Source organism: Camellia sinensis, chromosome 13 (assembly GCF_055761805.1).
Source record: "Camellia sinensis isolate YWXY chromosome 13, ASM5576180v1, whole genome shotgun sequence".
NCBI lineage: Eukaryota > Viridiplantae > Streptophyta > Magnoliopsida > Ericales > Theaceae > Camellia > Camellia sinensis.
Window position 1 is genome coordinate 68,324,642 of NC_138973.1, and position 19,729 is coordinate 68,344,370.

Sequence of the window (19,729 nt, forward strand, 5' to 3'; positions counted from 1 at the left end):
ATTCTCAGCTGTCAATCTCAAAACCGCTTACTTCAAGTCACCACTGTAGTTATACAACATTATTTCCTGAATAATAGAATAGGGGTGAGCTATATGCCCAGTAGGAATACATTTAACCAAGTATTTAATCATTCGAATAAATTTATGGCACCCTTGAGACAAAACATAATAAGGAGTTAAGAACACATGTAATTTTCATTAATTATGTAAATACGTAACAATTAAGTATGGACCATTACATTTCACACCTTTACAACACAATAATTAAACAATCATATCAATGGAAAACAAACCATGAGTCCCATGTAGGAGTCCAACACAAGTTGCTTTAGTTTCAAAAACTATCCCCCAAATTTGCTGGCTATTATACGGCAGGAACTGGGCACCCAAGAAAACCATCTGTTTTTTCACTTTTGTCGGCTATTATACGACAGGACTGTGTGGACACCCAAAAATATTTTTCCCACATTCGTCCAGCAATAAGCCTAGACAAAGCATTTGGGCACCTTTTAAACTCCCCGTGCGGGTACCAACACAACACCACATTTTTCAAAACCGACTCTTACCCGGACTCATGCACAATTAACAATTCCATCACATTTTAATTCCATCAACAAACATCCATCATCACAATAGATGAAAAACCACATAATATTCGAAGAATAATAACATTCAAGTCCCAATTCTTTTACTATATCAACATCCACATCTTTCATCTCTTGATTGTTCATAATATTCCATGAATCAAAGGAAATTCCACTCAATTTAGTGTTTTCTACTCAAATTGAAAAGTTAGGGTTTTTACCAAATATAGGGGTTTTTCTCCTCCATCATGGATATAGGTTCTAACAATATTTATATATATGTTTTTGAAAAAAAAGTTAAGAAATTTGGAGCAAAAGTCAAGCAAAACGATTTATTTATATAAAACATGGGTTTAATCCAATAAGATCCTCAAATTAGCTTATAAGTCACAACAATACCATGAAATCTCTTCAAAATAAAGAAATACTAGGATAAAAGTATCCCTACCTTAAAGAAATGAAAAAAAAACTCGGAGAAACCCAAAGTTGATGAAATCTCGAAGTCCTTGGATCAAAAGAAAGCCCTTGAGGCGCTCTACAACCTTCCCATAGGGACCTAGGCAAGAAGATGTTTCAAGACGAGTAGATCTAGCGATCTAAGTGGGAAAAAGTTGGGTTTAGAGAGAGAGGAGAGAGGCTCACTGTTTGAGAGGAAAGAGGAAGAGGAAATCATGAGAGAGAAAAGTGTTGGGTCTATTTATAGTAGTAGAAAAGTAACCCTAAAGTCATTGCAAAGAATAAGTCCAAAACCCCCAAAAGTGGGGCCCATTTGGACCCAAAAATTATGGAAATAACACGCAGGGGTCAACCCTTAGGACTAAGGTGTCGACCCTTAAGAAGAAAAGCTAGAAGATTAATGTTTTCTATAGCTAGGGGTCGACCCTTGGAACTCAGGTGCCGACCCTTTATTTCAGAATGTGACCCAGGACAAAACAGCAAGAAGGGTCGACCCTTGGAACTCGGATGTCGATCCCAGAGAAAATCAGCAGAGGCATTAAGAATTCAAATAGGTATAACTCTCTTGTTCGAACTCCATTTTAGGTCGTTCTTATGTCCAAATCGAAGCCCCAGAAATAAGCTTTCCAATGGTTCCAGCCTTACATTCAAATACACAGAATGGAGGGAGAAAAAGGTTAGAGAGTGAAGGTTGGTCAAAAATGAAAACTCAAATTTGAGACTTTTGATCTAATCTTGCCTAAATACCTTGTTAAGGCTTCAATCAAGGTTCCAAACATCCCCCAAGGATCCTCAATTATAATATTTAGAGTTCACTTGCCAACTCATCAATGTCAAGAGTTCGACAACCATACATGTTTTACGGTGACAGGTACTAATTTATACCAATCTAATACGAATTAGAATCCGAGTCATTACAGTAGATGGTATAGTCTATACTTGTATGCTTCACATAGTCAATTATAAGAGTTATTTAATAACCAAAATATGAACATACAAAGTTAATAAAGCTCATATTATGGTTTAGTAGAGGCCAATTTTTTGATCGAGTGAACGAGGGTGCTTAATTAATGACATTCTTCTCTCATACCTAAGATTTCGAGCCAAGCATCCTTGGTTACGATGAACAGTGCCAGTGGCTTCGGCACAAGTCATGGGTCTCCTAATTTTCTAAAAAATATTAGGTAACGACTTTAAGATCTGGTGATGTAGTCTATTTTTGGCAAAGATTTTGTATTAAAATGGTTTTTTCATAAAAGTTGCCAAATTTGGACTCTCATCTATGTTTCACATTGGACTCGTGAGACTAGATCAAAGAAGTTGAGAGTCCGAACTGTTTAACATGCACGGGTACCCCCGGACATGTTACAATAGTGAAATTCTAATTTTTAAAAGGAGACTCCATGTGTAAGTCCAAAGTTGAATTTTGTTTGGCCAAAGGTTGCGCGTTGAAATATATTATCCATAAGGATATGCTTGTACAAAATGACCAAAATACACTAAGTATATATATGTATATTGGATACATTCCTCAAATCCTCATTTTTAGATCTTTGTTTCTCTCTGTTATCCATCTATCTCTCTCTCTCTCTCTCTCTTCTTCTTCTTCTTTTTCTTCTTCATCCATTGCTTTCTAGTAGACAATTCACTGTCATTTCTAGATTCGAGACCATGTAGACCGCCGCTTTCTCACCATCGCCATCTAACCACCACCAGTGCCACCGGTCGTAGATCTAAGTAGATCTGTTACCGAGGACTTCTGGTCGTTCTTGCTCGGCACCACTTCTTGTGGCAAAAATGGTTTGAAGGACTGCAAGTGTGGGACTCGCATGAAGGTCTTGTACTTCTAGTAAGTATCCATCAGCAAGAAGAGGCTTTGATGTGTATATATATATATATGTTAAAGTACTCTATTTATTTATTTATTATTTGTTGGTTCCAGAATATATATACATTCGTTGGTTTCAGTAGATATCCATCAGTAAGAAAGTTTTGTATTTATTTATTGTTTCTTGTTATATATATGTTTATATTAGAAACATGATTGCTCTGCAAACACTTATATATATATATATATTAGAATTTTTTTAATTTTTTTTATTATAAATAAATAGTTTTGATTTGATAAATATTTGATTTTGAAATTTGTTTGTGTTTGATTATGAAATTTGTGAAGTTGATCAGTTTGTATTTGTACTGTGTGTGTGTTTGTGTTTGATTTAAACAGATAAAAAAATGAATTGATCCGTTGAATGGGGTGAGATTTGCATTTTCATCTATAAATTTGTATTTTCATCTGTATATTCAACTGTAGATAAGAAATTTTGAAAGGTTCCTCTCTTTTTTTCTTTTTTTTTTCTTCCTCCCTTTTTTTCTTCTTGTCTCAGATTTTTTTTTCTTGGGTCAGATCTATTGTTGTTGTTGTTGATGATATTGAAATTTTAAACGGATAACTTAAAATTTTAAACAAATAAAATATTTGAACATATACATGTAGGTAACGGTGGTGGGAGAAGGCAGTGAGAGTTGTTTCAATAGATAAAGCAAAAATAGTGAGATTTTTCAATAAATAGAGAGAAAATAGAGAGGTAGAAAGAGAAACAGATAGAAAAAGAGAGTTTGAAAATGATGTGAATTTGAACAGATAGATATAAATTTGAACAGATAGACAAAAAATTTAAACAGATAGAAAATAATTTAAACAAATAGATATAAATTTGAACAGATAGTCAAAAAAGAGTCAACAGATAAATTAAGAGGTAAAATTGAAAATAAAATGTCCTTCAAAATAAACAAAAAGGACATTTACATAGAAATCTTAACTGATGAACTTATACTCCATTAAGTCCTAACTAAGATTTTTTTAGACTTTCTAATCCCATTAAAATTTTCAAAGGCGGAATTGCTATTTAAATAATGATTGTTCATCATTTATGATTATTTATAAAAGAACATGATGATTTGACATTTATTTTGATTTTCAAAACTTTAAAACATTAACTTTCAAATTGAAAAAATTGCAAAAACAAATTATGTTTAAATATATATATATATATATATTTTGAAAAAATTGAATTATTTTTTTGTGTAAAACTGAAAATTTTGTATCTATAAAGAAGTATGACGATGGAACATTGATGTGCAAAAAAAAAAAAAAATTAAATGAAAAAATTGATAATGTTCTCAGTTTTAAAACTGGAAAAATTGATGATATTCTCGGTTTTATTGGATAGTTGAATCAAAACAATAATTAGAAGGGCAAAAACATTTAATCTCATGTTCTATTTTTTTTATCAGTTAGTGAAACAATTATTTGAAATATTACTATGCAAAATTGATAATGTCTTAGTTTTAAAAATTAGAAAAAACTGATAATATTATTAGTTTTACTAAGGCCAAGTTTGGCATGTGCCCAAAAAGTTAAAAAGCTAAAAAGTTACTCAAAAAGTTAAAAAGTTATCACTATTCACCAAAAGTCAAAAAGTACGACTGCACAACTCCCAATCCTAATTTTTCCCTACATACTAATTCATACAATTTTTTAATACACATTTTTCCATAAAAATTCAAAAAGTTAACACAAATAACCATATTTTTTTCCTTAACTTTTTAGTCTGAAAAGTCAAAAAGTGTACTTATTTAGAACATCCCAAACAATCCCTAAATAGGACTTATTGATTTAAAAAATCTTAGATAAAACATGAGCTACTATAGCATTTACAAATCAGACTCTTAGGTAATTAATTCAAAACAAAAGAATTTTTCATCAAATTATTTCACAAATGATAAACCTCTCACCAAGAAAAAAAAAATATAATACCTTATATCTTCTTTACATTGAGTTTAGGGTAAATTACATTGACACTTCCTGAAGTTTATGTGTATTATAGTTCTCTCTCACCTTTTAGAAATTAAATCTCCTTTCTGAGATTTAAAATTTTATTACAGATTGTCCCATGAGGTTTAAAGTTTCACAATAGTTCACCTCTCACCGTAATAATCATCATACATAAATTTAAATTAACAGAGAAGTCGTGATAATTTCCCAAATTTGAGAGAGTGAGCTGTAATAAACATACACATAAACCGTGTAATTTACCCTTGAATTATCAATTTAATCTATAAAATTGGAAAGGTGGATGATATTTGCAGATTTGGGCCGGGCGGTTTTAAAACCATGACATGGTCCTGAAGCCCTCTTCCACCTCCGCCAAGTCTGCCATGGTTCAACTGGGTTTCACTCATAGCGCCGTTGAACAAATATCTTCCAAGGTCTCTCTCTCTCTCTCTCTCTCATTGTCTGTACTCTTTATTTTAGATTTACTCCGATTCGTCGCTTCTCTTTCTCTTTACTTTTCGTTTTGCTGTTCAGAAATGCAAAGAAAAGCAATGTCTTTTTGTCATTTTAATTTTGATTGTTGTTCTATTTTGTACATAATTCAAAACCCTGAAACCCAATTAGCCCAATTGTTCTGTAAGTTCTGGTTTTTGTGGCGAAAGAGACACTAACCAAAAACTCGTTGAAAGTAGTAATTTTTTAATTTTTTAAAACTTTCTTGTTCGCCAGTTGTTCGACAAAATGCCTCAGTCAAGAAAGAATTGTTTTTTGTTAATTGAAAAGAATGACCACTCATAGTAATTCAGACAAGCTCTTAAAATCGAAGATAAATTGGAAATGCATGAAAGGTTCGGCCTTATGGTTGACTATTCTATGCTAGTTATCTCCAGACATTAGTGTGATAGAAAGTTTGTGTATCCTATTGAGCTGTTTACTTCTTTCGTGCGTTGCTGATGGTGGTTTATAATTTTTTGATGATTTTTTTATTGTAAATAATAGACAGTTGGATCGGAAATAGTAACTGGATTGGAACATTAAACTTATGTAGATCTAGTTGATATTTTTGGAAGTGGGTCAACGTGATTGAGCTCTTTCAGTTACACTCTTTTGGATTATATACTTCAGTGATTGTAATTGAAGCACAGATACCTCCCCAGAGGTGACGTATATGTGTCCGACACTTTCCAGACACAGACCCTCTAGAGAGAGTTGGACATGCTGAGAATACACCGAGGACCATTTTTTTTCAAAGCATACCTGAAGTTGATAAATTTAATAAAATTAAATATTTGACATAAAATAAATATTAAATATTTAAAAATATAACATATAAATATATAAAATTATATGTTTTGCATGTATTCTTGACATTTTGTGTCTTGTATTTTTTGAAAATTTGCATGTCCGTATCCATGTCAATGCTGCAAGATTATAGCAAAGCATTTAGAAGTATCTACTGGTATTTTACTTTTTGATGATGCATTTTTTTTCTTCTTCTAAATAGTAACTTTAAGTTTGCTTGCATACACAAATGCACAACCTTAATCCGATATTTCTAGTTGCACGCAAACTAATGGCATATTTTTTGGGGCAAATATCTGTTTTGAATGTATGATTGTGTTGCTGACTTTATAAATATTCTTATCCTATATCAACTGACAGCTTCATATTGATTTTCTATGTTGCAGGGGTTTAGCATCTGTGGATCATCCTATTCTACCTGGATGTGCTATTATGAATAGCATGAACATTTATTAGAACGGAGAACACTGCCAAAGATGCCGACTCTAGTCACAACACGGTTTCTTCTCTTTGTTGGTGATGTTTTACCCTTGAGAAAGTTACCACAGGTTTCCAGGAGAGCTCCGTTCTACACAAGTGTACGTTTCTTGAGCCGGATTGATCGTGACAATGGGCCTCTCTCCCTTGCAAACCTAGGGTTGAAAAGTGATTTTGAGACTACTAACAAGACTGAAGTATCCAGAAGTAAAGTGAAGGAAGTTAAAAGAGTTAAGGAAGTTGGGGTAAAAAATTCACTTGCAATAGAGGCAGCTCCTTTTGCTGCAAATTCATTTTCTGAGCTTGGCCTCTCACCTTTGTTGTTAGAAAGGCTAGAGAAGGAGGGTTTTACAGTTCCAACTGACGTTCAGTCAACAGCAATACCAGTGATTCTTAAAAATCACGATGTCGTGATTCAGTCATACACAGGTTCGGGAAAGACATTAGCCTATCTCCTTCCTATTCTCTCTGAAGTGGGTCCACTGAAGAAGAAGTCTCCTACTGGTGAACAACCTGGGAAGAAAATGGAAATAGAAGCAGTAGTTGTGGCTCCTTCTAGGGAGCTGGGCATGCAAATTGTGCGGGAGTTTGAGAAGCTGTTAGGACCTGGAGACAAGAAACTGGTTCAGCAGCTTGTTGGAGGTGCAAACCGATCAAGGCAAGAAGAAGCTCTCAAGAAGAACAAGCCAGCCATTGTGGTTGGAACACCTGGGCGAATTGCAGAGATTAGTGCAGCTGGGAAACTTCACACTCATGGGTGTCGTTACCTGGTCTTAGATGAAGTTGACGAGCTCCTCTCATTCAATTTCCGGGAGGACATGCACCGGATATTGGAACATGTGGGAAGGAAATCTAGTGCAGACACACGTGGCACAAAAAACCTGCTTGCCAAGCGGGCTGAACGTCAGACTATCATGGTGTCTGCAACAGTGCCATTTTCAGTGATTAGAGCAGCTAGGAGCTGGGGGCAGAATCCCCTTCTTGTACAAGCTAAAAAAGTTAACCCAATTGAATCTGTTTCGCCCTCTGGACCTGTTAATTTGTCAGAAAACGCTTCCAATTCTAGTTCATCGTCGAATTTGCAGATACAGTCTGCAGTAGAGAGCCTCCCACCTGCTCTGAAACACTACTACTGTGTCACAAGGTTACAGCACAAGGTTGATATGCTGAGGAGATGCGTTCATGCACTTGATTCAAAGTCTGTTATAGCTTTCATGAATCATACAAAACAACTAAAAGACGCTGTCTACAAGCTAGAGGCCCGTGGTATGATAGCTGCTGAGCTGCATGGTGATCTAGGCAAGCTTGCCAGATCAACAATTTTAAAGAAATTCAAGAATGGAGAGGTGAGAGTTCTGGTGACGAGTGAGATGTCTGCAAGGGGTTTGGATGTGTCAGAATGTGATCTTGTGGTGAATCTGGGATTACCCACAGATTCAATTCACTATGCACATCGAGCTGGTCGAACAGGCAGGCTTGGGAGGAAGGGTACTGTGGTCACCATATGCGAGGAACCGGAAGTGTTTGTTGTGAAGAAGCTTCAGAGGCAGCTTGGGGTACCCATTCAAGCTTGTGAGTTTACAGAAGGCAAACTTCTCATCGCCGAAGAAAAGGAAAAAAGATAAGATGAAGTGAGGTAATAAATGTCTCTAAAATTTCATATCCAACTCTTACAGGAGAAATGTTGAGGGGAATTGTCCCAGGTTTGTTGCTTTTGTTCTGATAACAGTTGTGAATGTTCTAGGCTAGTTGGTTTTTTCACTAACTAGTAAATATAATGTGAATTTCTATCAATTTCGATTTAAATTACCTTTGTAATGAATTTGCAATTCATCTTAGATTGCATTTTTGTACATGAAATAAAAGGTTGCAGTTATATATCATATGAATAAATTGACTGATTACCTTGGCCAAGTTTGAAAGTAGCAAACACCAAAAATATGCTAATGCAAATAACATATAGAAAAATTTGGATTGAAATTTATTGGGGAATTATAGCTTTTATTTATTTATTTTGAGAGTTTGTCAGTTTATTAAATGCACTCCCTTAAGTTATGTGGCAAAAGTTATTTAAATAAATTTTTAAAAATTAATTATTAAGCAACTTAAGAGGAAATGCTTTTATAGTTTTTGCATTTAGATTATGACCTTCTAACTAGAAACTGCACCAAATGAGTTCTGCTTTGAACTTAGTTCTAACCTATTATAATAAGGCTTCAGTAGACCCATCTCTTTTGATTGGGTTCTAACCCACCAAATGTTTGGGTAGGTCATGTTAAAGAAAATAATTTACCAATTTTCACAATTTTGTGCTCTTGTATATGAATGTTTTGGCTAAAATTATGTTTGTATATCATTACGGGTATATGTTAATGGTTCGAGAGCTTTTATTGACAACAAAGGTTCTTTCTTAAAATTCTAAAAATCAGTTCCTTGAGCAAAGTAGTGCTAATGCTTTACAATAGTTCTGGGTATTAGCTTTGAAGCTAAAAGCCACATTGCCTTTCTTTTCCTTTGGTGATTAAGTTTCCTCAAAAATCTCTTGCAATCAGAAAGGGTCCATGCTTATCCTATTATAGTTGTTTCAGAACAGAGTTTGCCTGTCTTAAAACTTCTCTTCTTTTTTGAAAATTGCCAAGTATATGGCTTGACGTGAAAAAATAGTCAACCCCATTAAGGACGGTTCAATTGAAAATATTTTCAATCAATTCAACCCTACCCATATAATATTTTTAGTATATGATGGGATAAAATTTAAAATGATGAGTGAAATGGTATCTAATTGAGCTTATTTGGTTAGAATGAGACAAATGATATGACAAGATTTAAAAGATGGTGAGATTCGATAATCATCCATATGAGATTAATATTCCAGTCCAAACTACCAATCCGGTTAAACATACGCCACACTAGGTAAGATTAGAAGAAGATAAAAGCTTTCAACAAGAATTCCACATGTTCCCCAGTTCAATCCCACTCTTCCCTCTAGTCTGGCCAAACAAACAAGTCCAATTTATATGCATTTTTCGTGATGCTATATGATATTTTTTGTTTCTTACTTCTTTCTGACCACACATCCATCAAGTGAACACTGATATACCAACTAAATATGGATTCATATTTTAACCCTCTGTGAAACAGATCAAAATTGTTGCAACAAAGGCTAATCACAAACTTCATTAGCATTTTTGAGTGAAGCCTATTCAAAACAAGTCACAAGGATTTAGTCTTCGCCTATGTAGGTGTGGATATAATCAAACTCCGGTTTTGTGTATTCATTACTACTTTAAAAGGGAGAAAATGCCAACATGAAAGAGATTTACACAACAAAAAAAATTATTCTCAGACATCTCTTCTAACAGTACAGAAGGATAACCAACATATGTATCGAGTTCCAAGTTCCAACATTATACACTTGCTGGAATGGGCAATTCCAACAGTATGCGTGCCACGTTGTCTCGGCAACATTTGCACTTTGTCTGATTTGATTCTGTCTTGAATATAGGCTGGGATGCTTCACAGTGTTGATTGTAAGCTGCAGAAAACGAGACAGTCGACATATGAAAAAAATTAAACGCAAATTTTTACAAGGAGGTCATAAAATAATGGTTATCCCTTGAGGCCTTAAAAGTTCAATTGCGGCAAAGAAAAACTGTGGTACTATACTTACAGCAACATATATTTCATCTTTAACTTCAATCTGCATGCAATAGATGATCTGCCATGTACTTGAGAGTTCTTTCAGAATGCAATGCAACAAAATTGTCTGTCAGAGGTGTTATTGTTCAATTTTGTATATAAAGCAAGTTGAAATATGCTTAACTAAAAGATGTGTAAAACAAAACATCAAGAGATCGAAGCCCCAAAGTTGACATTGTTTATGTAATAGTGTGCATAGTAGGTATGTCTACTTGCTTTATGCATTAGAGGACAACAATCTGTTTATGCAGCAATCTGTTTATTCCTGGTGTTTATGAAAGTTAAAATAAATTATTAAAAGGAATATGATGAATTCACATTACTAAACCCACTTGTAATTGTCTTGGAAAACACACTACTTTAAAATTTTAGACTGAGGTAAACGACTGAAAAACCTGCTTTTATGTTCAGAAGCAAACTCGAAGAAGAACTTCTAATGTTTGCTACATATCCCCATTAAAGGAATTATGTAGGTAAAAAATAGTCACCAACAGTTGAAATTCTTGAAATTACTACTTTTACAAGGGCAACGACTGATCTCAACTAATTTATCTCCTAAAAAAAACACATTACCAATGTATTCAGTAGTTATATTAGGAAAAATGCAAACTAAAATTACACGATGATCTCAAAACAAATTGCATATTAAAGTGTGGGGACCTTTCGATATGATCTCAAGAGTGCTCTGTAAATGGTCTCTCCTTTACGTTGTGTTTAAATCATGAATTTAGATAGGACTTTGGAAAATGAAAAGAAAGGGAAAAAAGTGATGACACTGAATGAAATATAAGCAATTTTTTTTCTTCTCTATTTCCCTTTCCCAATCCCCATCCAAATCCATAATCCAAACATAGTAAATATTCTGGTATGGGTGGATTTAAGTTAGTATAGAAAGCATTTAACAAAATTGCAAGCCCTAAAAATAATACTAGCACTGAGCATGCATTAACTCCATTATTTAAAGTCAGATGCTACTGCATCAAATAACTTGATAGTTCACGAATCAAAATAAAAACTGAGACATCCAAAATTATAGAAGTTGAACAAACCTCTATATTTCCAAATGCCGTAAAACTGCTCTCTATTATGTCTTTAGTATTTCCTGAAGTCAAATATATGATATACAAGGTAAAGTCCTGCAAAGAAAAACTGAAGCATGATTGAGCATTGCACAAGAAGAGGAAGCTCTTTCATAAACCAACAAACTACAAAGGAATTATGTCAATAAACAAAAGAAAAGGAAAACCCCATGTTTAAAAATAGTGGACAGCAAGACTAGAACTCCATTTGGGAGTTTTGTTTAACTCTTTGGATTGAGTTTGCTTGTTGAGTGGGGGTTAGCTCAGTTTGGAATCAATCGAGCATCTGGGGTAAACCCCCTGTATTGTGTACAAATTTTCATTTTCATTTTTTTTTTTCATTTTAAATTCTATTTATCGAAAAACTACAAGGGGAAAAAACTTTGATATAAGAGGTGGGTTCATAATTTCTTCTGACTTTAAAAGTAATAACAAGGGGAAGACCGAATTACTCACCCAATTCAACAGATTTTAAGGAGTCAACATCATATTTGCACCAAAGTTGAGACCAGATGATGCAGATGTAGAAACTGGGGTGCAACATCTTGCTACTGCTGAATCCCATTCCTTATCAAATTCACATTCCAGACGTCTTTCCAGAGATTTATCAGCAACTGATATTTTAGGTCTATGAAATGGAGAATGTGCATCCTGCTTCACATTGACAAAATCTGCTTCACTAGTACATGAAATCATCCTTGCAGGAGTGCAGTTGCGCACAGAATAGTTACCACTGCCAGCTTCTCTAGAAGCTCGCTTTCTTATTATTGAAGGAGTATTCTTATAACTCATTGCGGAGTTCCTCAACATGGATTCTGGACTGCTACTATTAAAAGAGATACTTAGTGCAAGGTCAGGAGGAGTAGAAAAATGGACCTGACTGTTAGCACGCCTAACATGGTTCTCCACACTTGGACATCGACCACCATTTTCATCAGGAATAACAAAATCCTTCAATTGGGGTGGCTTATAACACAAGCAACCAAAGTGTTTGTCATCTAGATGAGGTGTTTCATCGACTCTGCTTTTCTTGCTAACATGACCATTGTGCTCCCTAACTCCAAACGTCGACAAACATAAGAAGGAATTGTCTAACAAGCTCCTAGATTCCAAATTCACAACATCCAGATCACGACCTCTTTGCCTTTTGGGTGATTCAAATGTTTTCTCAGTAGTGACAGGAAGAACAACATCAAGAGGGGTAAAACTGGATTTAGTTGAACAAGATGCAACAACTAAATCATCTGAAGAAGAGGCTTGAAAGGTGCCACGAATATCATGATGATCATTGCCTTGAGATGGTTCATTAGTCAAACGACTTGCGATAGCTGTCCCATTAAACTGGATCCTCCTAAGTGGACTTATCAGTTTATTTAACCCTGCTTCTGAAAATCTACAGGCACCTAGCATAGAAGGATTTGATTCTAAACGATTCTCACCTAAATTAGCATTTCCAAGAACCAACTCTGTTGAACAAGCATCACCAACATGCTCTTTACCCCTTGAAAGATCAACAGACACTTCAGTGAGATTATGTCTGTCTACAGTAACCTCAGCACATACTGATTTTGTTTCAGTGCTGCAGAAATCAGGAGATGCAGCAAGGAATTGGGAGTACAAACTGGGAGGCAGATTTAAATCCCACTTCTTCTTCACTGAGCAATTCCAGTGATTTTTAATAGCATTATCAGTCCTGAGAATACCCAAAAGATACAAAAAGATAAAATCAAATGATAATAAATAAACAATTACATGGGCACAGATTAGGAATTTTCTCATCTTCAGATTCCTGTAGGGCAATGTTCAAACCAGTACTCAGTGACACTTGAAATTTGAATTGTGAACCTAATAGACCAAGTGGTTTGTACAATCATACAATCAATTCCATCCATATGTGGTAATGAGACATTCGCTATTGGATGACCAGCACGACATGTCAGCAATCTAATTTCTTAATTTTCTTTTGCACTATGCATGGCATTGAAATTTTAGGTAATATGTTCATGAACCCGTACTATCCGTAGAATTAGTGTGCTGGCCACAAAAAGTTTCATTTGAGAATTCCAGCATTATTAAGATGCTTAATGTCAGAAGAATCATGTGTAATCAACACAAAAGACAAAGATCATAATACAAATAGCAACATACACATTAGAGATGCAAAATACCAAAGTAAATAATAAACTTCAGCCTCATGAAATTACCCCCTAATGGTCATCTGCATAAGAACCTTACATGTCCCCATTTAGTATACTCTCAGGATAAACCTTGTATGCCCACTTAATTTCTTTGTGAAATATTTGTTCCAAGTTGTGCCCACAATTAGCCAACATATTTTTATATAAATACTTATTTACACGTGTTTCATGGATATCCGGTTTATCTTTCAGTTGAGGAACATGAGAAAAATCCATGACGTTGCAAAGAAATTAATATTCAATACACTCCCTTGCAAAGACATTAGTAAGCACTCTCTTGCAAAGACATTAATATTCAATACATACCTTCCAGGTAGAAACCTTGCAAGCTCTGCCCACCTGTTACCATATATTTTGTGGTAACAAGTAAGTATAGCTTCCTCCTCTTTGGTCCATGCTTCTTTCTTTACAGCTGGGTCTAAATGGTTGTGCCACCTGATAAATAACAGATCAGCTTTATAATTTTGAAATTCGTATCAGCTTAGGATAAGTCATGCATGGTTGATGCCACAAATCTTATTGAAAAAAAGATAGTCAGTTTCAACTGTTAACACATTTAACTACTTTGAACTACTGAAATTCTTAATTCAATAACCTAAATTATCAACGTTTTCAATGCAATGATGTAAAACGTTTACATAACATAAAATTGACTTCAATATGACAATAGGAATGCCCTTTCAGCAGAGCCAGCTTCTTTGAATTGTTTAGCTTTTGTAATTAAAAGTTGAAAAAATAAAACATTGTAGCAAAAAATGACTAGCATATGGCATGACGATGCAGAAAAAGTGGATTAATCAATCCATGTCAAAGTTCAAAAACTTTGGTAAGGATGGAAAATTTCTAAGCAACAGTAGGTAATTTTTCAATCCCTAATGAGAATAATACCCCCCTGAGTCGAAAGAAAGTGCCATCCAAACAAAAAACAAAAAGGTGTATATAGCACAAGACGTGCAAAGCAAAATAAAGTTGATTGATGTCCACTTATGTATACAAATTGATGCTAAATATTAAATCTGTATAAAAAAGCACTGAAAGACAACAGTCTATGGACAATGGCAATGTAATTAAGGCCCAATAGGCAAGGCAACTACTGCACATGGAATGGACTGCTATATACAGTAATTACTAAGAATTATTCAGGATTTCATTGTCAAACAACCTCAATGGCAGTTCAAGGCATAAACCTTAGAATACTAATCAAAAGGTGATTTAAACACCACCACAGCGCCACCTACCTTTCTCGGCACTGCTTTCCTATTCGACCTGGTAAGAACTTCGCAATAACAGACCATTTCTTACACCCATATTTCTCCACTAATTCAATTATGCAATCATCTTCCTGAAGGTTCAAACGAGAAACAGAGTACAATCATGCATCAATGGTTTCATAAAAAAGTACATGCATTGTTTTTTACTATTCTCAGCAACAAAATCATGCAAGAAGATTGATTTATACATCTTTTGTCCATGGTCCTTTGACAAGTTCAGGATTAAGAACCTTCTGCCAACGATGCAAGCACTGAACATCTGTCCGTCCAGAAAGGCATTCAGCTGTAAAAGAAAACAACATTTAACTATATCAGCAGAGTTGAGAAAGCAAAACATCATCTTGATGTTTTCACAACTTTTCCAATTTTTAATTACTAAAGAAACATACGGTCCTACAATAAATTCGTTCACCGGGATCATTCTTGCACTCAAAAATAATTTGGAAGGAACTATGGTTAGAGAGAGAGAGAGACAGCCTCTTCTCAGCAGCCAAATACTAAAATTACCCATTGTTAACTATGCAAGTTGTTCCACCATATAGGAATATTTATGGTCATGACCCAATGAAACTAATTAAGAGACGTTACAAGCAAATTAACAACGGGCCTGCCATTTCAACCCGTTAAAAGTTGCACCTACTAAAAAGTTCAAGGGTTGGCCCTAGTTAGCGAACCAAAGGCCCACTCAGAGAGCTATAAGCAAAACACTGAAAAATGAGGCCACGCTCACCTATTTTCTTCCAATTTCTCCCATTGTACTTTTTGACATATTCACTTAAAAGATTATCCTGTAATCAAGAGAAAATTTCTTCAAATTCAAGCTAGTATCAGGGGAAATTGAAAACCATACAGGTAGCAAGCTCAATGGATGTAAATAACAGTAATGTACAACTCAAGAAGAACCTCTGGCTACTGACCTCTTCCTCTGTCCAGCCTGCTTGTGATGATCGTCTAATTGTTGTCTTCCTAAGACTAAAAAACAGCGTCCAATCAGCACTGGGAAATTTTCATCAACAGCAAAGAAAAATAAACTCATAAAAAAAAAAGATTAAGAAACAGAAATCTATCCATTATCTGGTTCATCAACCTTTCTTTGAAGCCAGGTAATCAACAAATTCTTTGGGGATTACAAAAAAAAAAAAAAAAAAAAAAACCATTTTTAATGAACAAATAAGCTCTGCATGTTATAATAATTATATAACCGTACAAAATTAAGAAATGAAAACCTACGCCTGAGAAGATGGTGATCTTTGAGTAAAGGTATCACCACTGCTATCAGAAACCGGAGAAAATGTAGACAATCCGACCTCTTTCGTTAAATCCATAACATACTCTTCCTCCTTCTTAACCTCTATCATGATCACTCTGCGCCGATTCAATACAATCACAAAGATAATCAATACAATAAACCAACTTAGCCCAAAGCTACATATAATTAAACTTTTTGAAGGTAAACTAATAAATTAACAACATCATGAAATTCAGGCTTTATATAGTTTTCAATTATTGAAGAATCAACGAATCAGGGCTACAATTTGGCTTATTTTCGCACAATTTTGACAGAAAACAAACAGCGAAGAGAGGTCGAATTCTAGCAACAAAGTCTCAATCTGAATTCTTCTAAAACGGAGGATTTAATGCGAGAAAGAGAAGGGACCTGGAAGTCAATTGTGGGGCTTTTTGAAGATTCTGATTAGGAAAAAGAGCTCTGAAGCTGTAACCGTCAGAAAATTGAAAAAGACAAACAGAGCAAGTGAGAGAGATACTAGAGATATAGAGAGAGAGAGAGAGAGATAGAGAGAGAGAGACATGAATGAAACTAACCGAGCTTTGGTTAGGGTTTGATGGAGATGCCATCGAGAGAGAGATCGACACGAAGTAGCGGGAAAGTGAGAGTTGAAGCCAAGTAAGAGAAGAAAGAGCGAGCGAGAGAGAGAAAGAGTCCAAACAAGTGGAAACTGAGAGTTTAATTTGTGAGGCATTTTAAACGCCTCTTGAAAGGAAAAGCTTACGTTAGAAGCCAAGGCGGTGATTTAACGGCTGGAATTACGTGGCGCCGTTTGTTTTTATTTTCAACAATGATTTAGACCACTAAAAAATACATCACTAATAGCACTAATACATTGAAAATGACAAAAAAAATAATAAAAAAATAAAAACAAGGCATAGAAAGTGGGCAGGGCCCACTGCCACATCATTAGTTCTCCCTTTAGTGATCCCCTTTTAGTGTTCCCAAGCATTTTTCTTTTATTTTTGACGTGAATAGTTGGGATAACGTTTAAAATGTCTTCTCGCCTATTTTGGCGTTAAAAGTTAATTTTTTAATTTTTAATTTTTTTTGAATTATATTATTTTTTTATATTTTTTAAAAAAAATTAAAAAAATCAAAAAATAAATTTTTAACAACTCAAAATAAACCTATGTATTGATGGATATGTCCTTCAATAAAATTCAGTCCATTTATAGCCTTATAAAACTAGTTTGGTTTGAGAGATTTGAAAACTGATGATACAGCGTGTTCCAGATAGAACGGGTTGGATTGATTCACGCTTTCCAAACCGATGCCCGAGGTACCAAGCCCGCAGAGAGACCTGCACAAGAATTCAACGGGGAACGGAGAGTCCTCCAGCAAACCCTCCGACGAGCAAGTCAGAAAGAGAGATAGATTAGTGATAGAGAAGCTTAACATTTTTCTTATCTTCGATGCCTGCTTATATCCTCTGCTAATCATTTCGTTGTCCCTTCCGACCTGTCACCTTGGCCGAAAGTCTATACTCTAGCTTACCTTGTTCATAGTGAAGCCGTTCTGTCCCGACGGGGAGGGGTTATCGCAATAAATGCTGCAAGGAACTCCATTAATGGCTGATGTCCAGTGCAATAACTTTGCAGGATCTTTGTCTTCTTATGTGGTTTGTCCTTCTCTTGTCACGTGTTTAGATGTCATTGGTTCTTAATGCCATGTTGAGCTCCAGCAACGTTGGGCTTTAGTATTTGAATTATGTATTGGGCCCTAAGTAGTGGGCTGTATCCTTTATGGGCTTACCCATGTCAGTAGTCCCTCATTCCCAAGTGCAGCTTTAGTCCAACGAAGGGAATAATGAAGAAAACGAGGGTTGTGAGAAACCGACGGGGCGAAGATCGACTGTGAGGTGGGCCGACGGTGAGGGGTGACCGAGTGGAGGGACCGACTGTGAAGAGGGCCGACCGCGAAGGGTGACCAAGTGGAGGGACCAACTGTGAAGAGGGCCGACCGCGAAGGGTGGCCGATGGGAGGGACCGACCGTGAAGAAAGTCGACCGTGAAGGGTGAATGGCGATGCGCGGGGCTCGAGGGACGGCAGGGCACGTGGTGAAGTGAAGTGGAATAGACAGGGAAGGGGAAAGGGGTAGTGAATCGTGGTTGTACACGTGGCGGAATCCCGTAATGGGGGAGGTTAGGCGTTGGGCAAGAAACGAAATGATAGGTCAATATAGGGTGTTTAAAAAGGCGGTTTTGAAAATTTTCAAATTGGCAAAATTTGACCTTGACCCTTGGAATACAAGCAAGCCTTGGGCGTTTGGTTTTATTCGTTTTACCTACCTTTGTGCAAAAAACCAGCACGTCCCAGAAGTAAACTCGTTTGTTTCTAGTGATACACCTCTGCAACATTTTGTGAACTACCTTGTACCAGCGTTCGAAGCTACACGCAGGCATACCAGAGAGATGGCTCGAGAGGAAGTGCCCACCATGAGACTAGATGCGTTGGGGGACGACGACGCGGTGGACGTAGAGGAGCAATACAGGACGGAGAAGCGAGAAGGGAGTGAGGGAGAGCCGGCGGGGCGACCCCGCTCGTCTACGCTAATAGTGTCTACAAAGCCGATTAGTCAGGTAGAGCCAGATCACTGGCACACGAAGGCCGACAAATCGACCTTTATCGTGGAGGAGTTGGAGGGCATGCGCGAGAAGTATCAGATCCTCGCGAAAATAGAGTTAGAATTGCCAACATCAAAGAAGAGGCCATCTGATGCTCGACTGAGGGAGTTTGCCCTCTACGAAGAGGCGTTAAAGGGGGGTTTGAGGTTGCCACTCCCCCGGATAGGAGTGGATGTGCTAAGTTGGTTGGAGGTGGCTCCAGGTCAATTGATGCCCAACACGTGAAAGATATTATTGGCCTGTGCAAGTGCGTGGCCGCGAGTGAACGACGGAGTTACAATGATGGTGGATGAGTTTTTTGCATACTACAAGGCTTCGGGCCAGCAAGAAACTTGGGCCACCCTACAAGCGGCGGCAGGGAAGGGTCTGGTAGCGGGGTTGCCATCGTCAGTGAAGGGGTGGAGGCCGTGGTGGTTCTATGTGTCCGCCAACGGGGGAGTCAGAGTGTGCACAGTATGGAGAGTGCCAACCAAGTCGGTGGAGCCAAGGTTGGAGGCGGTGGCACAGGAGAGAGTGAAGAAGGTGAAGGCGTGGAGGGAGAAAGAAGGTGTCAAGTGGGATGACCTCGTTCAACCCTCTGCCTTATTTGCCTCGGGGCTGGGATCGCAGCCGACCGGAGGGGACCTTGCGCCAGCAGAATTAGAAGTGAGGAGGAAGACGCAAGAGGCGGAGGATAGGACAATCTTTGCCAAGGCCAATAAATACAAAGAGTCACAGTTAGGCTGTCTGTCGAAGCCGATCGCGAGGGAAAGAGTCCGACCGCGCCCCAAGCCGTTGGGGGAAAAGGACTTGGGCGGTTTTGAGCCACGATCGCCCCCAGTAGATCCGTTGAAGGAAAGGGGTAACAAGGAGGTGGAGGCTGTGTTGAAGAGGAAGTAGAAAAAGAAAAAGGTGGACAAGGGTGAGAAGG

At 36.7% G+C, this 19,729-nt stretch overlaps 2 protein-coding genes across 17 annotated transcripts; one reads left to right on the forward strand and one right to left on the reverse strand.

Annotated features, from left to right (window-relative positions):
* Positions 1-2,749: 2,749 nt before the first annotated feature.
* EMB1586 (P-loop containing nucleoside triphosphate hydrolases superfamily protein) lies at positions 2,750-8,540 on the forward strand. Its single transcript, XM_028263129.2, has 3 exons — positions 2,750-2,889; positions 5,193-5,312; positions 6,567-8,540. Exon 3 carries the CDS (start codon positions 6,657-6,659, stop codon positions 8,280-8,282), a length of 1,626 nt encoding a protein of 541 aa, XP_028118930.2. The 5' UTR covers positions 2,750-2,889; positions 5,193-5,312; positions 6,567-6,656; the 3' UTR covers positions 8,283-8,540.
* Positions 8,541-9,805: 1,265 nt separating this feature from the next.
* On the reverse strand, positions 9,806-16,901 carry LOC114316466 (transcription factor MYB3R-4). 16 transcript variants are annotated; one of them, XM_082902430.1, is made up of 12 exons: positions 16,729-16,901; positions 16,562-16,618; positions 16,135-16,269; positions 15,822-15,876; positions 15,635-15,692; positions 15,135-15,187; positions 14,872-14,975; positions 13,940-14,068; positions 11,892-13,128; positions 11,406-11,492; positions 10,328-10,395; positions 9,806-10,192 (listed from the first exon to the last, which is right to left on the reverse strand). In XM_082902430.1, exons 1-9 carry the CDS (start codon positions 16,884-16,886, stop codon positions 11,907-11,909), a joined length of 1,971 nt encoding a protein of 656 aa, XP_082758556.1. In that variant the 5' UTR covers positions 16,887-16,901; the 3' UTR covers positions 9,806-10,192; positions 10,328-10,395; positions 11,406-11,492; positions 11,892-11,906. The 16 variants fall into 16 exon arrangements, with proteins under 16 accessions (XP_082758556.1, XP_082758558.1, XP_082758557.1 ...); XM_082902432.1 differs by having other exon boundaries at positions 10,328-10,423; XM_082902431.1 differs by having other exon boundaries at positions 10,328-10,423; positions 11,406-11,505.
* Between the last annotated feature and the right edge of the window lie 2,828 nt (positions 16,902-19,729).